Here is a 22,768-nt window from a genome sequence, read left to right as displayed (position 1 = left end):
AGTACTGTTCGTACACTATCAAGACTGTCATCCTTTTCATACAGTACATACTGTACTGTTCTTTTATACAGTACAGTACATTGTACAGTACACTACAGTACATTGTACAGTGTATCATCATGCTTATGCAGTTACTGTACTGTACACAGTGTACAGTACTCTCATGGCTTGAACTTGATGTTCGTGATTTGCAAGTGATATTAATTAAAAAGCATCAGCAAACCATGATTATGCGAGTGTTCCGTAAAAATGCCGATTTCTTGCTCGGAAATTCGATTAGGAAAATGTTTCAAATACAAACGTACTGTATAGCGTACACTAGTGTAAAGTATACAGAATGGTCTCCTTTCACATTGATATACGGGTCACAGAGTTTCGCGAGAACTACTGCGCACTTTACTGTGTTGTAGTTCTATTTTTAGCGTTGGACGCTGCATCGCTATTAAAATGTTCGGCTGTATCGTATCGTAGAGTACGATAAATATGTAAAAAGGATTCAGCTTAAATAGTTTAAAAAATTAAAACACTTGAAACTCGTATGAAAGATAATCAGCATCATCATAAAAAAAATGATGTTTCGCTCGTCGATATTTCCCTCATTTGAAGAGGTTTCACCAGCAGACTTCATACTGAATAGCGAATTAGTATACAATACATTATACATGGTGTAATAGTCATCATGGACTATCCACTACAGTGTAACACTAAGACTTCATGATTCCAGCTTTATCGTCATGGCTATAGAATAAATCTGCCATGGTGCATTATTCCTATGAAAAAGAATACAAAACAGACGACTATTTTGGATATCTTGACAGTTGGTGGGATTCTATGGTAAAGACAAGTAGTAATATTACTGTCTAGTAAGTATACGTATGTACTGATTTTAAATGGCTATTCGGAATACAGACTTCCTTACTTGCAATCAGAGATCTACAAATCACTGTGAACGTGCAACTATACGTAGTACGAAGTTGCATGGTACGCCTACCTGTCAAAATGTCTTGACTCTCTCTTTGCGAATACTACTACTGTATATATACATACTGTAAACTTCACATAACATAATATACTGTATAATTTACCATTTTTACCAACGTGAGGGAAGGCTGATACATATGTAGACGGTAATAGCAAAGTATTGGTTGTCAAGATATTCGTATGGAATAAAAAAAATAACATACAATGTCGACGAATTAAACGACAATACCCCCCATCATTCAATATTTAATTCAGTTATACCGTCATAGCCATTAGTCCTCAAGTGCATACTAAAAAAGTTGGTGATGGCATGCACAAAAGATAATGTGGTCTGGCACTTTAAAAAAACAATTATGGCAATATTACTCTAGAGTAGCGTCTCACATTACTCTTAAAATTAATCAAATTACGTCAAGGAGTTAATTATAATACAGTATACGCATAAACTGGACTAGAAGAATCGTTTCATTCACTATAAAGTATAACTAATCATCTACTGGACAAGTAAAATAATATCTTACTTTACTCCCTCTTAAACGTGAATGAACAGCATACATGTCTATCATTCTTATGCAGTTCAGCAATCTTTTCATTCCTTTCACACTTTCAACAAGTAGAACATGTCTATGGTAAAAGTGGTATGATAGAGCTACTTGATCGAGAAAAGATTATCTATGCTCAATTTCGTATAGTATATCAAGCTACTATTGCTTCAATAGCGCTTATCGATAATTATCGATAATACATATTGCGCGAACGTATAGCAGGAACTACTATAGTACAATCAGAGATGGTGAGAGACCATTGAGAAAACGTTTTCATTTTAGCGGTTCCTATTGAAAGTAATATGTGCGTAAACATTGAAGACCATGGTAGAAAATGAAATCGTGTGTACCGCAGATATTTTCAATATCATACGTCTACCCAGTATTAAGATTAGAACTTTGAAGTAATAAATGCATATTTATTTATTTGTATTGTACAAGTATACAAAGAGCAGCAACATCCATTAATAGACTATTGCTAAAACTTGACAAAGTTATAATTTGATGATAAAATTACCACCAAAATCTTCTTGAATAACCGAGATAAGATGAGCATGGCTATTTTAATATGGCAAGGAATAAATTTCATTATTAAACTGATGGAAAATGGGATTATGCGTAATCTCAAACAAAATCTTCATATACACGATATAATGCTGATAATTTGATCACAATTTACCTTCTCGATCGTATTGCTGACTTTTTGGACGACGAACTATACCGTAGTTAACTAAATTAATTAATTAACGACATTCATACAAAATTGTATAGAATTTACGATACATTTATTAGTAAGTCAAAGGCAAGGGCAAATAATCCTTTCCTCACTCTTACAGGGCTCAAAAGCTATTTACTGTTTATACTTGATCAGTTAATGTCACAAAATTCGTAATATATTAGTAACGAACAATCTTGTATATGTTTAAGTAGTAAAAAATAAAGCTGCATAAGTCGTTTTTAGAAGCATCAAGGCAATAACACCACTGTAATAGTACGATGTACAACAGCTCCAACACCGCCGAATAATTAAAATTGTGAGAATGGCTGTACTCGTATATTGCATATGCTATCAAGTGAGTTGTAACAATGTGATATCTCAATGTACTAATCTCAATCCATATTCGAATACTTTATTCTTGTGTATTTTCCTCAACTGCGTGAACGATATCCTTTAATTCTTTTACCAGGTTTGATATTTGGCCTTGACATTTAAGAAATTTAGTAAAGGCAAAAACGGCCCTTAGTTTAGGATAAACAGAATTAATTTTTAAATGATTATCACTACTGCTGACATCATTCTGTTCTGTAATTTCATTCTGTGTGTTATCTTCTACTTCATCAATAACGATTTTTACGTCGGAATCAACATTATCGTCAAGATTCAACTCTTTCATTGATAATTCCTCAGGTTGAACTAACTGTTTCTTTTTAGAATCGTCACCATCATTTCTATCCGAATTGCCATTATTAACCTCTAGCTCGTCATCGTGTGTGATTGTTCCACAATCCTGTTCTCCATTAGTTAAAGGATTGGCCGGTTGCTGCCTATCTTGATCGAGATTTTTATCAGATGATTTAACAGTCATATCGATGTGACTTTCAATATCACTAACTTTTTTACGATCTTTAATCGAAGTAGAAGTAGTAGTTTTATGATGACGCTGCCTTCTTGTAATCATCAATAAAGGTGATAATCGACGTTTACTACTTTTATCTCTACTATAATGGAGAGTGGGTATAGATACATTTCTCTGGTTGACTGGGACCATAAAATTATTTGCTTTAGATCCGTAATGATTACTTTTAACCGAGATGTTATTATTAGATTGTGGGTTACCTTGTGTCGTCATAGCCATGATAGAACGTCGCAATTCTTTCTGATTAGTTAAAGTTGAAGGTGGGCTGAGCGGATCCAAGCGGTCAATATCGCTTCTAGGCATAAAACTGTGAAGCCTACCTTTATAAAGTACCGAAGGATACGAGTTGCTCTTCAGTGCTGCTGTTCGATTAAACTGATTAATATTATCAGCTTGACCTATTCGATCATTTGAGCAGGATGGCACTTTTTTTATACTTTCTTTTAGTTGTTGCTTTTCACGCTTGATAAAGCTTTCTTGCCACTTCCTGACTTCCTTGACGTATTCACTATAATGCCGGTTGCTAGGGTAGTGTTGGCCATAACCATTATATAGTTGACTTTTATTATTCTGAAGTGTACTTACACCAGTAATAATGGGTGAAGGTTCAACCATTTTACTCTCTCTGTTCCTCAATGTCATTCTTAACCTGCCTTAGTCTCTATTTCGATACATAAAAATGATTTTCCGTAATGAATTATAAATATGATCAATTTGTTATAACCAAGCGGCTTGTGACCATCGCTTTAAGTACGCACTGGAATAATCATCATCTCCTGCGATTATTTAATAATTACAGTACGGTAGTGTTTTCAATAATAACGTTTTTTATCTGTAAAGTATATAAAAATCTGCAGTATCTTGATATGAGTCACAACAGATACATAGAGATCGGTTATAATTAAAAAAATATATATACGGGGAAAATTGCTAACGATCATATGACAAATTGTTATTATAAGTAACCAAATGATGCCGTTACGTCATAAATTAGTAGCTTGTTTTAACGTTAATAGATTGATGTTCATCAATAGCACGGCAGCAGTGTATCGCCGTTGTACTTTCTTGATCACAGTTGGAAAGTTTTCATCTTGGTTTTGTCCATTTTACGTTATTAACTCGAGTTGACTAATTATATCCACTATACTACAATCATAGGAGGCAGAAAATCAACAATAGGAATTAATCAACTGATTTCGCTTTGTATTATATATCCGCTTATATCTAAATATATGGCCAACATCTTTGATTAAGTAAATATCCACTCTAGGTTTAATCATCTTTTTTAACCTCTTTCAAAATTATCTTCTTACTATCAAAACTGATTTGATCACCTGTAGCAATAAAACAATACCATTAAGCTTATTGTCGCCGCTAAAATAACAATACGAATAGACATCATCATAATAAATGCCGCTTATCCCTTTGAGTGCCCTTAAAATCACTGCTTGGTGGCTGCATGATTCTTCACATTAATACAACTATGTTTTACTAGTTTAGATGACTTGGTAATGTAATGTAGTGTTTATCTACTGAAATTTTTTTCTGGTGGAAAATTTACAGGACTTTATTGTTATGATATGCTGTTCTGAAAGCTACAAAAATAACATTGACATCAGGAGGTCAAACTAATAATAGCTAGCCAGAACTCTATATTGTGAATCATAGCATGATGCCAGTTCTAATCTGTTGTTGAATTTTTTAAAATAAACGATAAACGATTATAAAAGGATTGCCTCAAGCAATTTTTACCTTCCCAGAAGTAAATCGTATATCCTTTCATTCTTGAGTCAATAAAAGCTAGCGTAATGTATATCTTAGACAATTTATCGTCTAAAGGCATTTCAATTCATTCATTTAGGCAATACTGTATAGTCTTATTACAATAATAATTCCGATAGCATAACTATTATATATCAAAAGAGGTATAATAATGTTGTAATACATAGCAACATATTCAAAATTTCTTCAACTAATTTGAAAATAAAATCAAAAGAATAAAGTGCTGGCTTACAATTCTTAACCCTGTATAGTACTTGGGGAATATCTATTTACTGCGATAATAACATTTCATACATATTGTCTTTAGTTAATAAAAAGTGGAAGGTAGCTTGTGTAACACGATAGACGGTTATATTTGATATTCCTGAGAGTAAATTGAGGAATCTTACATTGCATAGTTGCTGCAGTGATTTGTAGAAATCAAAGTCTTTAATTACAGTTAACACACTCGCTATCAAAGGATTAAATCACAACTTTTTGATGACATGCAAAATTGATTAGTATTGCATGATCGAGGAAGCTATTTATTCCCTATTATTGAGAAAATCTCATTTCCTCCGGTAAATTCCATAATAGATAGCAATATTCAACCTTCTTTTTCGTTTACGTAACTATTTTTATCATATGAAAGAAATAAAGATACTGTATATTGCACGGAGGTGACAATAACAATATTAATATTCTTTAATTTCTTTCCGATTGAAAATTGCGTTACTTCCTAAATGCTAATAATATCATTATATCATTATTATGAGCCGCATAACTTCTATGTTATTACAATTTTTATATCTTTCTCTTATATTTTATCCGCGTGGATTAATCACAACAGAACAAAGGCTCATTGTCATTAAACAATAATTCTTCCTAACATTAATGCGTACCAAGCGGATATTTACCCTAAAATAGAATTCCTTTTAAGGCGTCGTTAAGATGGTAGAATGTATGCACATAAATTTCGAAATGAGTTATAATTTTACCGGGTATTCTATTCAATTGAGTACCATATGAATCATTCCGTACCGTCTTATTACATATATGTATGTATTATTGGGGCTTTATTCAGAAATTGATGATGTATTGACGAAGTAAAGTGCAATAAAAAATGTGGTATAGCCTTTGATAAATGATCACCGATAAGATGACTAATAAATGGCAGGAAAACTTGCCTAATTGAAAGGCGAAAATGAAGAAAATAATTGTTATGATTACTTCTTGAGTATTATAATACTAAAGGAATCATGCGATTGCTTGATTACGTATCTAATAATTGAATTTTGTAATTGTTATATTTGAGTGTATAGATAAAATTTGTTTATAAGATAAAACAATGTTACCGTAAAGAATGATTACCAATATGCCTTACAGTATAGTTGTATGTGAAAATCACAGTTATTATCAATACATAATATTGATTATAATGAGCTCCCTTATCGTCATCAAAGTGCGTGAATATTATGACAAAATAAACCGTAGTAATAACGGCAAATTAATTAGTACAGTAAAAAGTAGGTAGGCGTAGAGAAATGCATTAATTATCGTCTTATGTCATCACTTTAAAAAATTCCATTTCGTCAACGACTAACTTAAGGAAATGTTTAACATTAATTGTAAACACATCTCTACCGGAATTATAAAGCAAATTAGGATAGATAGTGTTATGCTATCGCATATTTCTTGCAATTGTAAAATACGCATAGCATGATAATGATAATGCGATACTCGCGTATTTTAATTCCTAATAGATAACAAACGTTTTATTTATCTTTTGACTATATTTATAATCATTATTATATTTCTATGATTTCATCCCCCAGCTTGTGAAAAGGCACTGTAACTAATTCAATTTAGTATGTCCTAATGCTCCTTATTGTAATAAGAATTAACAATCAATGTACAATATATTGCGCCTGGTATATAGCCTAATGGTGGAAGATTACGCTCTTATCATGTAGTAAAATACCGTTGGTGCTTTGTGAAATCATACAGTACTCGTATGTCGTAAAGGTATCCTAGCTATGTCAGCGTAGATGAGTATATTCGTATATGCATAAAGATTTGTTACTGCATACCATAAAGGTATTGATGAATTTTACTATTTGTGTGCCAAAACGCATTCTCTATTAGTCATCATTTTTACTGCTAGAAATATTCGCCTAGTCGAAGTTACGTTTTACCGCATCTGAGTCATAAAGTAATTAATTTCAATTATTGCGTGGTTTACGAACTTAACTAATTGCACTACTCTGTCAACAACGTATCTTTGCATATTGTTAATCTTGATCGTCATTTTTGGTGAGCAAAGTTTATTCAGGTGCTAATGTAGGCAGGATTGATACGATTGTGAGGTGCCGACAGCGAAATCACGTATGAATAGCTAAGACTATTAATATTTTAATAATTACTCGCAATGTGTGATTATTACTCTAAATCATTCATAATTTACGATAATTTTGATAAGAGTTTAGAAAATAGACTACGTGCGGTACTGGATATACTATTAAGAACTAGCTTTATCTAGGCTGGGATTGTATTGAATGAAATAATGTATAGCATAGTAGGGACTGTAGCCAGTAGGGTACAGATTCTACATTGATGTTTATGTCCGTTGACTTGAATTAATTTTAAGCCGCGTAACGATTCACGTATAAGGAATAATGGCGTCATCGCCAGTAATTATTAATACCGGTAATACTATAAGAGGGTTGTTTGAATACCTAATTATCCTCTTGATTGATGCGGTGGCCCTATACGAGCGTATAGTGGGCCAAGAGCCAACCGTATACCTCGAGTACAGTTCCATATTGATCAAGTATTGTTAGTATCCAGGTGTAGTCTTGTAAAATTTGAAATTTTTTACTTTCATGATTATAATTCACCACTTTAAAGAGATCAAAGAAAGTCAGGGCTATATTTAGCTATATCAACACTTTAAAGAGATCAAAGAAAGTAAGGGCTATATTTAGCTATATTTTAGTAAGGGCTATAGTTAGCTATATTTTAGTAAGGGCTATAGTTAGCTATATTTTAGTAAGGTCTATAGTTAGTTATATTTTAGTAAGGGCTATAGTTAGTTATATTTTAGTAAGGGCTATAGTTAGCTATATTTTAGTAAGAGCTATAGTTAGCTATATTTTAGTAAGGGCTATATTTAGTAAGGGCTATAGTAGTTCCTAAAAAAACTTCTTACATGTCCATTAAAACGGCAATAAAATAAAAAGTACAAAATAAAACTTTTGATTTTTGAACGAAGGGTAGACATCGAAAATAATCAAATTGTTCAGTACTGTACTGTGTTTACGCGTGCAGTACAGTACAGTACTGTAGATTGAAAAAGAATTCCAGTCAGTGCACCATTGTACTGTACTGTACAGTAAGAGTTTCGTACTGTAGCAACACAGCATAGTACTGTAGTAGTTTAGTGGCTTCAGATGATAGCGATGCTGTAGAGTACACAGCATCATGATTTCTGGACAGACTGAAGCCCCGGGACAACAGGACAGTTCTATAGTAAGACTGTTAAGGTCGATCTAGCCGATCGATCGCATTATCATCTTGAAACGGAATTGACGTTTCTTTCCAAACCCACTTGCAATCGAAGATATTCAACCTCCTATATCCCCGTATTATTACTCGACCATGACTGATTCGGATGAAGAATCGGCTAATTTACCTCGATGTAAGTATAAAGAGTGCATGGGGTGATAAATGACACGCCATACTGTAGGAAATCAATTGCTCCAGGTAGAATGAATACTACCAATTTCACGCTTGTCTTACAAGTATTAAAGTGTATCTCGAATTGAGAAAGTCCTGTACCGCTAAAAAATAATAAATCATCCTTTAATCATTTGATTTTGAAGTACTATTCAAGCTATCATCGAACATGTTTCCAAGTTATGACCGTTTCCTCTTATTATAGAGATAGTACTGTGTAGTAAATCACGTAGGAACCTGGGCAATAGTGTCAAATCGCCATGGACTCTCTGACTGATTCAATAGTACTGTACAGTATAGCTAGATTTGTGCATGTTCTGTACTGTAGATTATAGCTATTAATGGCTTGAAACGAGTTGGAAGGGTTAGGAAACACGAGATAAAAACATGATTAACTACAGTATGTAGACACCCTCCATTACAACAGTATCTTAACATTTTATCTCTTGTGTGTATTGGTGACGGCGCTTTCCTCATCATGTGCAATAGCCATATCATTCTAATACAGTAGATATCGTTAATGCCGTAATGATTGATAAGTCAAATGATAGACCGTCCCAATTGTAGCAATTGATCTAAAATACGATCTACCACCTCTCTAATTTCATGATGGCGTTGATTTCACTATTAAGTTCATGATTAAATTGTATGAATATTCCAAGTGGCGTAAGTACTGGAAACGTTTTAATCAATCAGTATTCTAACATACTATACTAGACAAAAACATCACTACAGAACATAGCGGAGAAAAAATTTTGACACCTCTCTAGGACATGCGAGCTTAATTACACGTAAGATAGACTGAATTTATCTTGCATACATGCTGTATGTTATATAGAAAGAGAGAGATAAGTGTACACGTCCACTCGACAGCTTCATCAGCCACAATGACGATGCTGTTGAAAATAAGATAAATACTCTTGCCTAGGTGCTAATAAAACGTATTTTATACCACAAGATTACGCTCAATTTGGAGTATTTGTCGCTAGCTAAATTTGTGTCTTAAAATAGAGCATATCCGTATATGGTACATAACTCAGGTGCCAATCTTGTCGAATCGTAAACCTGACAAATCGGATAGCAAATGTACTCTGTAAATAAGAATATGTTTGGGAGTGATGTCAGTAGATTTACGGTGCAGTTAGATCAAAGTAACTACTATAAATCTACCTGCAATACTCGTTGTAAAGTATAACTTGGAATTCTGATATGGCTTTTCGTAAACCTTATCGTGAATTTACCCGATGTAATCTACTCTTGGGTTCTTATAATAGCATCAAATATCTACGCAATAGTATTAGTGATCTACAATTATTAATTTAGTGTAATATTATGAGTAGATAGTATTTCTGCAAGTACAGTATAATGCAACATCATGAATGTGTTGATTAAACCGCGATATCTTCTTATCTTGCAATAATTATAGCGACGATTCAAAAGTTTATCAAGGAAGTCGTACCTGGCGTACGGGTATCGAATGATGCCAAAGATTTAATTTCTAATATTTGTAATGGTAAGTAGCAGAAAATTAATTTAGCACATTTGTTAATGCTGATGTTACTACTATCTAGCATACGATATACTATCATTACTATATCAAGTAATAACATACATTGCACTAGAATGTTGGTATAAACCTGCGGTTGATGAAGGATTTTACCACTGTCCAGATAGCAAAAGTGGACAACTGCACATTTTATCTAGTCTCACTTATATCAGAAATACTGAATAACGTTATGAAAGAAGAGAAACACAATCGTGGACACAAACCACACTGTATTCTCTTTATTCTATTACTAATACCAGTTATAATAGGGCCAATTTTTAAAGATGGCACAGTAGATTTACGATATCAGAAACTTTTCCCTGATGCTTGTCATCAATTATAACATTATAGAATTTGTCCATATGGTATCGTCCGAAAGTAATTCTATTTGTAGTCAAAAGAATAAAAAGACTATTTTTCCGGAGCATGTTATCGAGGCTTTAAAGGTAGAGAAAATTATCTTTCATCAAGACATCTACTTGTTATGTATACGTATTCTAACTATGCATAAATAATTAGTACACTACATTATAGATCTTCATGCAAATACTGCATGTATGCGTAAATGATTATGATTTATTTTGTGAAATATTATCCATTCTACTTGTAGAATTTGGGATTTGAAGGTTACGTTGGTGAGTTGAAAAAGGTTTTGGGAGACTTAAAAACTGAGAAAGAGGTTATTCAGCTTAATCAATACTTTCTGTATAGAATACGTTCATTAACCTTTAAATTATGCTAAGTTTGCTTCATCCTGCCACTGAATAGGAAAGGAAAAAGTGCTCTAAGAAGCTAGAAAAATCGGTAAGAACTTCTTACTTAACCTTTATTTATTATTTATGGAACATAAATAATAGTATGATAAAATCATTTTTACCTATCTGCCTAGGGATTTTCTCTTACGGAATTAGAAAAACAACAGAAAGAATTGTTCGAAAAAGCAAAAGAAGAACAAGCCAGGGTACGTTATCAAATTTATTAGTCTAGCTATGATTAAATTAACGATGCTACTTTCATTTCTACATTTGTTTATCATAGCAAAGTTGTTATTTTATAAATTTTATTTAAACGTCAGTACTTCTTAATTATTACAATTCAGGAAGAACTTATGGAATGGAATCAACTTGTCGAAGAAGAAAAAGCAGCAAAACATGCTCAATCTTCTAAAGCCCTTTAATTAAGTTGCTGTGGAGTAAAGTCATAGCAAAGATACTGTTCGATATCCATAACTATCTTTCCATTTGAACTTAGAAATCATTAGCAGTTACTTTATTTTCCTGCTTTAGTTGCATAGTTGTATTATTTTGTAATACCGCTTGGAAGGCTATCGTCTTTATTGTAATATTTCAAAATATAAAACCAGTCCTTCAATACAACGTAAAGTATCACTAATGACGAAGAGATTTTTATGAGCATGAGACCGTCTCTGTATATGTATAGAACAAGTTACTTAAAGTTTAAAATTATTTAACAACAATCGTAACTCTGTTTAAATCTAACATAGTCATGTTCTTCCTGTAAATGAAGTTTATCAAGTAGGTAGTTTTAATCTCAATTTAGAATTCAATTTTGTTATGAATCCCAAATTGTACAAAACAAGTGATAATAAAGTGACACTGTATTTATTCACAATATTACTGAAAGTATTGAAATATATCTAATTCTACAGCATGTGAAATATGGAACAATTTGGAGAATTCTGTATCCCTGTTAAATTTATTCTGTACAATCAACATTCCGATTAAGTGTAATAAGCCAAACAGTTACAATTTAAAAAAATATCCAAGGTACGACTGACTTGTGGTAATAAATGAAAATTTATTAAAACCCAAACTGCGCAATAGCCGTTTACGTAAATTCACTCAAGAAATCGCTTCTACCTAAGATGCATAGAATAAGTCAGGGTGAAAAACAATAATTCATTGACTTAGCATTGCCATTATTCAATAGGATATAATACAATATAAGAAAACAATGCAAAGTAGTTACGAATCTGTTAGCTAAGGATTATATATCCACTTTTTGTACAGATAAACCTGGTAAAAATCTTGAAAATAATGTATAAACCATTCCATCTCTTAATTATGATAGATATTAATATCTGATTTTACACAAAGATCGGTAACATCTCGAAATTAGTAACCACATGCAGCATCCTCGTACAGTATACAGAAATAATATAAATATGCATACGGTATATGTATATTAATTTGTAACATTAAATTCACAAGTTCCTACAACGACAGGAAAAAAAATCTTTGTTGGAAACAGACAATTTTTAATACCGATAATTCAATTCTTTATCCGCTTATAAAATATCACTATGTCACACATAAAAGACAGTTGATTACGATAATACTTAATAAACCGTAAATATAGTACTTATATCTTCACTCATATAGCACAATAATATACCTACTGTGTGATAAAGATTAAAATGTAATTAAATATAAATCCGATACTAAGATTATTAAAACTTTGAAAACTATACGATCAATTTGAATATCATTAAAATAATCCTGCTTGTTTCTTTATTTGTAGCTTTTTCCACTTTGGAAGTGCAGCAAAATCGCTTCTACTCATCTTAATAGCGATCTAAATTTATAAAGACAACTCGTTATCCTTTATGAGATTTATCCAGATTCGTTAAAATGAAGGCAAACGTTAAATACATATCTTACTTGGAAGTCTTCATCACTTAAGTATTCTTCCATTTTCTCGCGCTCAACATCGTCGGGTAGATTAGTTCGTAATAATTCAAGCGAATAGATAGTCTTTCTATAAGTCATAACAGATTTGTAATAGAATTACAATAGATAATAACGAACAAGACTTATCCTAATATCAATAACGCATTAGCCCAAGTCCGACTAACGTTAACAATTTTTTCATTTCGTCTTGAATTAATACTCTTTTGTTAGAATACACACTGCGAAATTCCTGGACAAAAACAAGTATATACGATTTTTAAATCGAGAAATTGCTATACCACACACTAGAACAGCAGCAGTCCATAAATGACAAGCGACAACTAATGGATTCTCCTTTTACCTTCATATTTGCTTTTCTTGCATCCATATCAACATCCCATTCTGGAAAGATAGCTTGAAAAGCAATTGGTTCATAGCCTGCTAGCACAATCATAGCTGCACTCATATCACGTTTCAACGCTAATGTAATCCGAAAGGAAGAAAATCGCAATTGTTAAATACAAACTATTTTACTATAAGACGCTATGAATGACTAATATTACCGATTATAACGATTAAAAAAATACTCTTCTTGATAGTTATTCCGTACCTTGACAATAATTATAGGCTGTTTCAATAGCTAATTTTTTATTTTTAATCCAGCGAACATCAGCAGCACCTATTCTAGCAACACTTTCTTCACCATCAACTATTCGCCACCAACCAAGCCATAAATATACCTCGTGGTATGCATCAACAAGAAAAATAGCTAAAGAAATAAACAAACAATAATCAAATAATACATAAAAGTCAATCCGAACCAATTGATTGCAATGTTACCAGGCTGTTCCGCAGAATAAATATCTGATTGAACAAAAGGAAAAGGATATGGCTCTTTAGGTACTCTAGTCGGAGATAGAATCTCGTCTGCGATAAAGTATCCAGTCTTACTATTCATGGCGAATAGTCTCGGTCTGAAATTATAGCTTTTATCACCTAAAACAAGAAATTTTTCAAGTTTATTAGGTAGTGATTTATGAATATAGCAGAAATTAAGGTACGTATGCATGTACTATGTAATAATGTATCGCTATTTAGCAAAAACATATACATATAATTGCTAATTTTAGTGCGACGCTATTTATAACGACATACTCCATGATAAAGATCCATAGTCATCCCTTCCTCCAAGAATGGTCCAAAATGCCTTAGTCTCATCACCTTCTTCGATTTCCTGACTCTCAGCTACATCTTCCAACCTTATCGAAGGATAGAATAGTTTCAGATAGGTGCTGTTTTTTTATAAAATAGTCTGTAGCAAATAGACCGAATATAATGCCTAGCTTAGCTAATAACCAACCGGGACAGAAAAGACTCCGCAGCATGTTTCGCCATTTTACGTATCGCCTCAGAAGCCTTTAAACCATTCCAAACGTATAAAATCTTACCAGGAACAACAATAATCAAACAGGAACGCGACCGCAGTGATGTAGTACTGTTTATAAATCAATAAAGGATCAGTTTAGTAATTTAAGAATTATCTTAATCCTAAACTGAAATTTAAGGTACCTGCCTATCGCATCCGCGTTACAAAGTAGCAACAACTTAATAACGCAATAATTAGCTTACCGCGGCAAGATTTCCACCAAACAGGTTTCGTTTAAAGTTTCATTTTGGATTCGAAACATACGACATGTTTTATCATCTTGGACAAATAGTTATTAATAAAAGAGTTTTAAAATATTGTCAAAATCATTGATTTACAATTTGATTGTCTTTAGTAATTCTTAATCAAGTAGTACAGTTAGATAACTGCAGTACGCCATACCTGCAATTCCAGGACTCATTGCTTTATTTCGCCTGCATCACGCAAACACACATTATAAAAGAATTTAGTAATGATAAAAATATATACCGATATATGGCAAAAATAACAAATACCTTCCAATATGGAAAACTGCTTTTCCACTAAATAAAAGAAAAAAACAAGGTGGTTCATTTCCTTGTTCCAACGGTATCTATATAAGAATATAAGAATACAATATTAATTCTATATCGATTCCAATCGCTGATATCACCACAATTATTTACTTGCGGAGCTTTCTCATCATCAAGCTCTACAGTTAATAGAGCTGAAGTTCCTTTATCACCAATACTGCAATCGCTTCCGTGCCAATAAAAATACACAGTTCGATCTCGGCCTGTTTTGTGCTGTGCTCTACGTCTTTTGCCATAAATAACTGTTACCCGATATCGCCAGCAAATTACATAAGTTTCTCCCGAATAGAACTCTCCATATTCCTTCGGATCTAGAGCTTCATGGACACGACCACTAACAATCCATATCTTTACAGATAAATGTTCTACTTCATTGCCAGGTTCTCCGGCTTTGCAAGGTACACCTTCACCTCTTCCTATATCTTGACCTTCTAATATAGTACTCGGTTCCTCTATCTCATTCTTAATCATATTCTTTGCATCGTAGACTGTAAGTTCTGAAGGAATCGATGGTTTCTAATGTACAATTAAATACACAACAACAACATTAAATAATTAAATTAGACAATTAGAGCTATCGTGCATATTCTAATACCTTCTTTTTAACCGTTTTTTCTTCAAAATAAGTCATTTTAAGAGTTCTAGAATTATCCGAAAGACCGGGTTCAGGCCAATCGAAGAATTTTTCTCTGAAAGCAGACGTTTCTGTGCGTTCTTTAAGAATTTGGAAAAAACCCCATGGAGGCCTAGCCGTCGAGACCTTCTTTTCATCTTCATCATAGTTGTCAATGCTTATTGGCAGTAAAGGATTGATGGGGCCTGCAAACTGGTATTCTTTATCAAACATTTCTTGACCAAGCCTATTTCCGGCTCGTCTAGCGTCCGTTTCTGCGAATCGGCCTGCCCAAACGTAGACCTCGCTGCCAAAATCCAAAACATAAACCTATATTTGTATTCCATAAACGCAAATTCCGATTAGGATTTTCAATTACCTATTTACTAACACAAATAGAAACTAATCCAACTTACATTTTTGGAATCTAATAAGGAAACTCTCAAAGGTTTACCGCTGCAATCATCTAACTCTACCAATGTTTCCGTTGGATTGCATTGTACAACAAATATTTGATTGATGGCATCGATTCCTTGTTCAAATTCTTCATCACTTAAGGCAGAATCCAGAGCTGCAAATGAAATTTTTTGTGAATACAGTAATAACTTATAGTCTCATAATATAGCATACAGAATATCTGAACTAATTTTGTTTACATCCATGTAGAAGATGTACGTACGAGTAAAGGGCTGTTTTCCACCTAAATATTCCCAAAATTTGTCGGTATTAACACCGTTAAAATCACAATCCTTAACGTTATCGTAGATGATCGGTCGTGAGGCTTTACAATTGTAATCTTTCTGCTGAATAATTAGTGTCGCTATCTCAGCAGCCTAGACGAAAGAAGATGTTACTTATGATTCTCAAAGTTGTGGTACTTCTACAATAACGTTGAATTGATCTACAGTATAGTACTGTTATGAAATAGACGAAATACTACTTAATGAATTGGTAAAAATTATTGCATAATCTTTCCCTAACGTTGCGTTAGTGCCTCACTGTACTTCAGCACTTTACGATTCTTAGGTGAACGATATATATACGAATATTTAGAATATACTGTACTGTCCATTAGATCCCGCCTACCTTATTCTTTTCAATTACGTTAACTTTATCTCCTAATAATAGAAATATATCTTGTTGCGTTATCAAAATAAACGCATCGCCAATGTTGATTGATGAGGAAATAGGTTCAACAAAACGGCACTGGACATTACGGCGCCCTGAGATATACAAGTCTTCAGGTTAATACAATTTAATTCCAAAAAGATTCATATTCGAACCACTTGCAAATACTGTAATGTCAAATAGTAGATCCTCTTATCAAGATCTGCTGAAGAATCTTAAACACTTTATAATATACCTTTAATATGAAGTAGTATAACATCAGGGTAGCACGGTGGTGGAATATCCTCTTGCTTGCGAAGAGAAACTGAGGTGAAATCTAAATCAGCAGCAAGTCCAGCAACTGCAGCTGGAGCAAATTGTTGGTTTTCTAAGTGTGAGCGAAAATAAGACTAGATTAGCATACTCTCACTTTCATACCATTTTCTGCTGGTGCAATATGGTTAATTACATTACAAAATTTATTAGTATCAATGATATAGTAGCCAGAAGATTATAGGATTATTTATTGCACAATATTTCAGAAAATATTAGCTTAAATTAGCGCAGATCAAGAGTAATTGATCATAATTATAATTAAGAACATACTGGGAAGTCGAATACGCGTTGAAAGCGATTCTCCAGAGGTAGCTGTTGCTCTTTTTCCAGCAGCCTACCATCAAAAAAATTCGTTTCATAAATTACTACAGTATTATGACGAAGAAAGTAACTACAGTGCATGTATTAATAACAGTTAAGTAGCAGTAGTAGTGTTGAATAAGGAGCGACAAGTTATGTTTACATCGGTAGTGGCTATCAAAAACACTATTTCATACATTATACAAGTATAGCATTTGAAAGTAAATAATTTCGTTAAAATAACGTAAACTGTATAAAGTGATCGATCTGATCGATTTCATTTATTACATTATATTATCGGACAATAATCTTAGCGCACTAAAATCTGCAGTATATTGATATCTATTCAAACGTTAACGTGCATAAGAAATAAATAATAAGAAATACAAATTAGCTCACTCAATAGAACACGACAATCAAACGGTTCTATTACATCCTATTTACTTATACCATTGCTCGATTGACAAAAGATTTTAGTTACGTAAATCATTAGCAACAAACAAGACCTCAGCAAAATCTACATAATGTACGTCGAACTAAAACGATTATCTAGTGTAAAACCTTAGGATGACTTAAAGCTTAAAGGAAGATATTAGGCTGTACCTCTTCATCTTCCAGTAAATCAGATCTGTTCTGCAATGATTTTAACGGATTGGCAGAAGTTCGCTGTCGACGATTTGGCCTTACGGCTCTACGTGATGTGGCAAAGTTTTTATACCTGCATTGGATTATAAAATAGCAAGATAATGTAAATTGTTAACTAACAAAATACCTTACAATTATTTCAATAGAGAAGATCTTAGAATATCATCATGGATCCAATGAGAAACATTGTTAATATTGGATATGTTACCGTAATTCCGAATCCACATCATCCACTGCTTCTTTAATAGTTTCCTAAATATATCATTCGAAAAATAAGTCATTAGTGTAATCATTATGGGCAAGTAACCAAAACTACACTTTACGATGAAGGACTATACCTGTTCCTTGATTTGGCTGACTTCTTCTGCAAATTTATTGTCTGTTTTCCTTAGCTGACTTTTTAAAGATATTAATTCACTTTTAATATCTTCCGCTTCACTAGATAGTTTTCGTTCTTGTGCTTTCATCTTTTCAGTTTTAGCACTAGTAGGAGCCACTTTTGACACTATTGGTTCTGATGTACTTTTTTTGTTGTCATTTATTTTTTGAGCAACAGGCTGTACAGTAACAGAAGAGATTTTCCTCGGCTGATGGGAAATATTACTTTGGGGAAATGTTGACTCCTCCTTTGCTGGTTTTTTATCCATGGTAAGTTTACCGGTACCTCGATGTTGTGACTTAATTTCGAGTAAAGCATCACTCTCTGGAGAAGGGGGATCAATATTTTCTACTTTATCTTCTTCACTAGTACGTCTTCCAGTACCTCGAAGTTGTGACTTAACTTGAAGTAAACCATCATTCTCTGGCGAAGGGGAATCAACATTTTCTTTTTCATTTTCTTCTTCAACAATACGTCTTCCAGTACCTCGAAGCTGGGATTTAATCTGAAGAAAAGCATCTCCATCAGATGAGACCGGTTCAGTTTTTGGTGTTTCTTCATCTACAACACGCTTTCCAGTACCACGTAGTAATGCTTTCGCTTGTAAAAAAGCCAAAGCCTCGGCCGATTTAGCATTATTTTCTGCATTCACATCTTCTAGCTTATTCTCTTTTCGTTTTAGTAAAGATTTAGTCTGCATTAGAGCAGGGACTAGTTCCTCTTTGTCGCTTTCCGTTCGGGTTGCTTTCACTACCTTGGTATCATTATTGGTGTTATCATCGCCAGCTTCGGTTATAATATGCTTGCCTCTACCAGTGGATTTCAATAAATTTTTCATTTGTAAGAAAGGTAAGGCTTCATTACCAGTCTTTTTATCGCTTTCACTAATTTGTGCAAGACCACGAGAAGTATTTTTCAATGACAATTTCCTTTGAGCGAGTACTTGATGCTCGTCCTTTTCAGGTTCATTATCATTTTTGGCAGCTGATCGTTTAGAAGCTGTTCTTAAGGAAGATTTAATGTGTAAAAATTCAGCGCCAGATGTATCCGGTTTTGATAACTTTCTATCATTGTTTGCATCAGCTATAGAACCAACAGATTTTAGCGAGAGTTTCCTAGTTACCAATTCTTGTGATTCACCAGGTATCATATCAGAAGATTTACGACTACTACCTTGAGCTATGTTGGACTTTGACGATTGGCTACTATCTGCTGGATAATCGGTGAAAACTTCAGCATCAATATCATCACCTTGTTTTTCCAATTCCATTTCTAATTCTGTAAAGGTTGTAGCTAATTTAGCTTTGATTTGCGATAATTTACGCCTTTTATTATCTTGATCAAGTAGATGGTTACTTTTAGTCGATCTTAATTGAGAGCGTTTTTGCAGTGCCTCTTGTAATTGTTGTGGATTTTCTTTTTCGACCCCGTGACTAGTGCGGGGTGCAGTTATGTTTGAATGCTTGGTTGATAACTCATGGCGATTAAGATTATCCCTAACATGTGCTACTTGTCGACGAAATTCTTTCTTCGATCCAATACTATGATCTTGGTGGTGATTACTTTTGTTACGATCAGTCGGTGATTTTAACGTAACATTAAAGAGACGAGAGATTTTGCTTTGATTATTATTGTTATTATTATTGTCAGTAGTAGAGTCCCAATTCTCGGATGAGTCTTGCAACCTAAAAGCAGGTAAACTCTTACGACTCTTTAAAATTGGTTTCTTGTCAAATCGTGTTATTTTCTTCTTTGAATTTAAATTATTCTCTACAGCTGCCTCTTTTTGCAGAGGATAGTTTTCCTACATGAGATTAAATCGTTATGAGCTGCTTGAATATAATAGCAATTCAATTATTATTTGAAGGCGATTTTTCTATGTTTTTGTTTAAGAATTAAACTCTAGATACACTATGGTTAGGTGTAAAATCATTTCCGTTCGAGATTACATTAATTCAATTAAGTTATTGCGCGTTCAAGCTTCCGTTTAACACTAACCAACAATGTCTGTTTCTATGCAATAATAGCAGTAAGGCTAGCACCATAATTGCGTATTATTCCAATCGTATTGTTGGCTAGCTATAGATTAAACTGTATGTATGACTCAATGAATTTGTTTGTAGAATTGAATATTGTGTTTTTTGTCAATTTTGGCAATCACTTTACATTAATAGAATAGCACTGTATTGAAATTTCCCGATTTCAAGTAGATAAACTTAAGCTTCATTAGCTGCCATTATGACATTTGCGCCATTCCTATAGAAATAGACTTATTAAATCCTCACACAAGAATAGCCGTTTCATTGAAAAAAGGAGCGAGAGGTGGAAACAAAATGCTTGATCGATTAAAAAAATTAGTCCTATCGTTTTTAGTAGGTTAACGTGATTGAATAATAATAATAAGAATTAACGACGGGTAGAATACAGCATAGGAATAGAGTATAAGAAATTTTTTATACAGAAGAAGGAAATTTTCACTGAAAAAGGGCATAAAAAAAGGAAGAAAAAAATTCAAATTTAGGTCTGACGACCATTGCAGTCTGCAAAATTGAATATGCTTTGTTGGGCAATATTCTTAGGTCCATACGCGTACATCAACACTAGCAGTTGATGTGTTTAATAATATAATACTGTACTGTAGTTATAGTCCATAATAACCGCTAACGAAGGGTAGTGCACAGCATAGGAATAGAGAATGAGAAATTCGACTGAAAAATAGAATGAAAAAGGGAGGAGAAAATTCAAATTGAGGTCTGACCATCATTATTTTACCAAGGACTAGTGAATTGAGTACTGCACGTAGTCCATTATTCTATATTGCCTGCTGCACTGTAAGATTTAATTAATGGTTCGTCAAACAACTTATTCTGACATGCACGTACATATATACAATCAACACTAGCAGTTAATATGATCGAATATCATCACAAAATGAGTCAACAAGGGTAGAATACAGCATAGGAATAGAGAATGAGAAATTTCACAGAGAAGAAGGAAATTTTGACTGAAAAATAGTATGAAAAAGGGAAGAGAAAATTCAGATTGAGGTCTGACCATCATTATTTTACCAAGACTAGTGAATTGAGTACTATACTGTAAAGTAGTCCATCGTTCTATATTGCTTGCTGCACTGTAAGATTTAATGGTTCGTCAAACAATTTATTCTGACATGTACGTACATACAGTATACTGTATATACAATCAACACTAGTAGTTAATATAATTGAATATCATAACCAAGAAATCAGTAACGAAGGGTAGAATACAGCATAGGAATAGAGTATGAGAAATTTCACAGAGAAGAAGGAAATTTTGACTGAAAAATAGCATGAAAAAGGGAAGAGAAAATTTAAATTGAGGTCTGACCATCATTATTTTACCAAGGGCTAGTGAATTAAGTACTGTAAGTAGTCCATCATTCTATATTGCCTGCTGCACTGTAAGATTTAATGGTTGGTCAGGCAACTTATTCTGACATGCACGTACATATATACAATCAACACTAGCAGTTAATATGATCGAATATCATCACAAAATGAGTCAACAAGGGTAGAATACAGCATAGGAATAGAGTATGAGAAACTGTTGATAGAGAAGAAGGAAATTTTGACTGGAAAAGGGTATGAAAAAGGAGGAGAAACATTCAAATTGAGGTCTGATCTTCATTCTACTGTACATTGCAAGATTGAATAGTTGGTCAGGCAATATTTTCATGTCCATACAAACAACACTAGCATCCAGTTGGTCAAATGCCTACTGCACAGTGTGCAGTCAGGAAAAGTACCAAGTCAATCGATTGGATTGCAACTTTCAATAACTACAGGCAAACCATTTCAACTATTTAACCCTGATCGACTACACCATCCATTGCTTAATCTACTCTACTATCCATCTTTCCAGTTGCCTCCAATATTATCCTAACCGTGTCTAAACTATTTATTCATACCGAACTGATGAAATGTGCTAAATTTGTAGAAATAACAATCTAATCTAAACATCAACATGGTATTGACTAAAATCACTAGGCATAAACACTTACTTCCGATACCTTCTCAACAGGCGTAGCTGAGGTAAAAGGATTGTAAAAAAAAAATACAGGCAGGATAAGCCCAAGAATAAACTAATGACTAATGAAATAGAGGATAGAAAACTTGTATTTACTGTAAGCTATTTTTTTTTATTTTTTTACAAGGGTGCTTCGAAGATGAATTTCAATGAGAAATAAGCCCATGCTATAGTGTTTTATGGTACGCTATTGAGTGTATACGATATACTATTGATAATAACGACAGCCAATAGGAAGAAAATCAATAAAAAGCCATGCGATGACGTTTTACTAGCCGGTGTTCAAACAATACCACCCGAGCTATATAAATAATAGCAACACTCGTCTTATACCGACCGACATGACAGTTGGAGAAATGGCTTGCAATCCAACATGTCTGCAGGAATAACAGATGGATTCAATTTGAAAGTATAGGCTATAGGTAGCCAT

The 22,768-nt window shown here is 33.3% G+C and overlaps 3 protein-coding genes across 3 annotated transcripts; 1 reads left to right on the top strand and 2 right to left on the bottom strand.

Annotated features, from left to right (window-relative positions):
- Nucleotides 1-2,656: 2,656 nt before the first annotated feature.
- On the bottom strand, nt 2,657-3,778 carry TRIADDRAFT_54140 (uncharacterized protein; the record flags this gene model as incomplete). Its single annotated transcript, XM_002110258.1, has 1 exon — nt 2,657-3,778. The coding sequence occupies one exon, from the start codon at nt 3,776-3,778 to the stop codon at nt 2,657-2,659; it is 1,122 nt and encodes a 373-aa protein (XP_002110294.1).
- Nucleotides 3,779-8,581: 4,803 nt separating this feature from the next.
- Nucleotides 8,582-11,382, top strand: TRIADDRAFT_54139 (uncharacterized protein; the record flags this gene model as incomplete). Its single annotated transcript, XM_002110789.1, has 7 exons — nt 8,582-8,621; nt 10,086-10,172; nt 10,557-10,651; nt 10,816-10,884; nt 10,974-11,009; nt 11,095-11,166; nt 11,305-11,382. The coding sequence occupies 7 exons, from the start codon at nt 8,582-8,584 to the stop codon at nt 11,380-11,382; spliced, it is 477 nt and encodes a 158-aa protein (XP_002110825.1).
- Nucleotides 11,383-12,713: 1,331 nt separating this feature from the next.
- TRIADDRAFT_54138 (uncharacterized protein) lies at nt 12,714-22,768 on the bottom strand (the record flags this gene model as incomplete). Its single annotated transcript, XM_002110257.1, has 23 exons — nt 12,714-12,800; nt 12,887-12,983; nt 13,081-13,145; nt 13,257-13,375; nt 13,506-13,664; nt 13,736-13,891; nt 14,051-14,154; nt 14,256-14,390; nt 14,525-14,600; nt 14,724-14,755; nt 14,837-14,913; nt 14,987-15,409; nt 15,489-15,836; nt 15,923-16,077; nt 16,186-16,339; nt 16,593-16,729; nt 16,870-17,001; nt 17,220-17,283; nt 17,853-17,967; nt 18,103-18,146; nt 18,233-20,077; nt 22,313-22,338; nt 22,672-22,768. 23 exons carry the CDS (start codon nt 22,766-22,768, stop codon nt 12,714-12,716), a joined length of 4,647 nt encoding a protein of 1,548 aa, XP_002110293.1.

This window comes from Trichoplax adhaerens, genomic scaffold (assembly GCF_000150275.1).
Source record: "Trichoplax adhaerens TRIADscaffold_3 genomic scaffold, whole genome shotgun sequence".
Taxonomy (NCBI): domain Eukaryota; kingdom Metazoa; phylum Placozoa; class Uniplacotomia; order Trichoplacea; family Trichoplacidae; genus Trichoplax; species Trichoplax adhaerens.
Note: the sequence above shows the minus strand (reverse complement) of the source record. Positions and strands in the feature narration are given on the sequence as shown.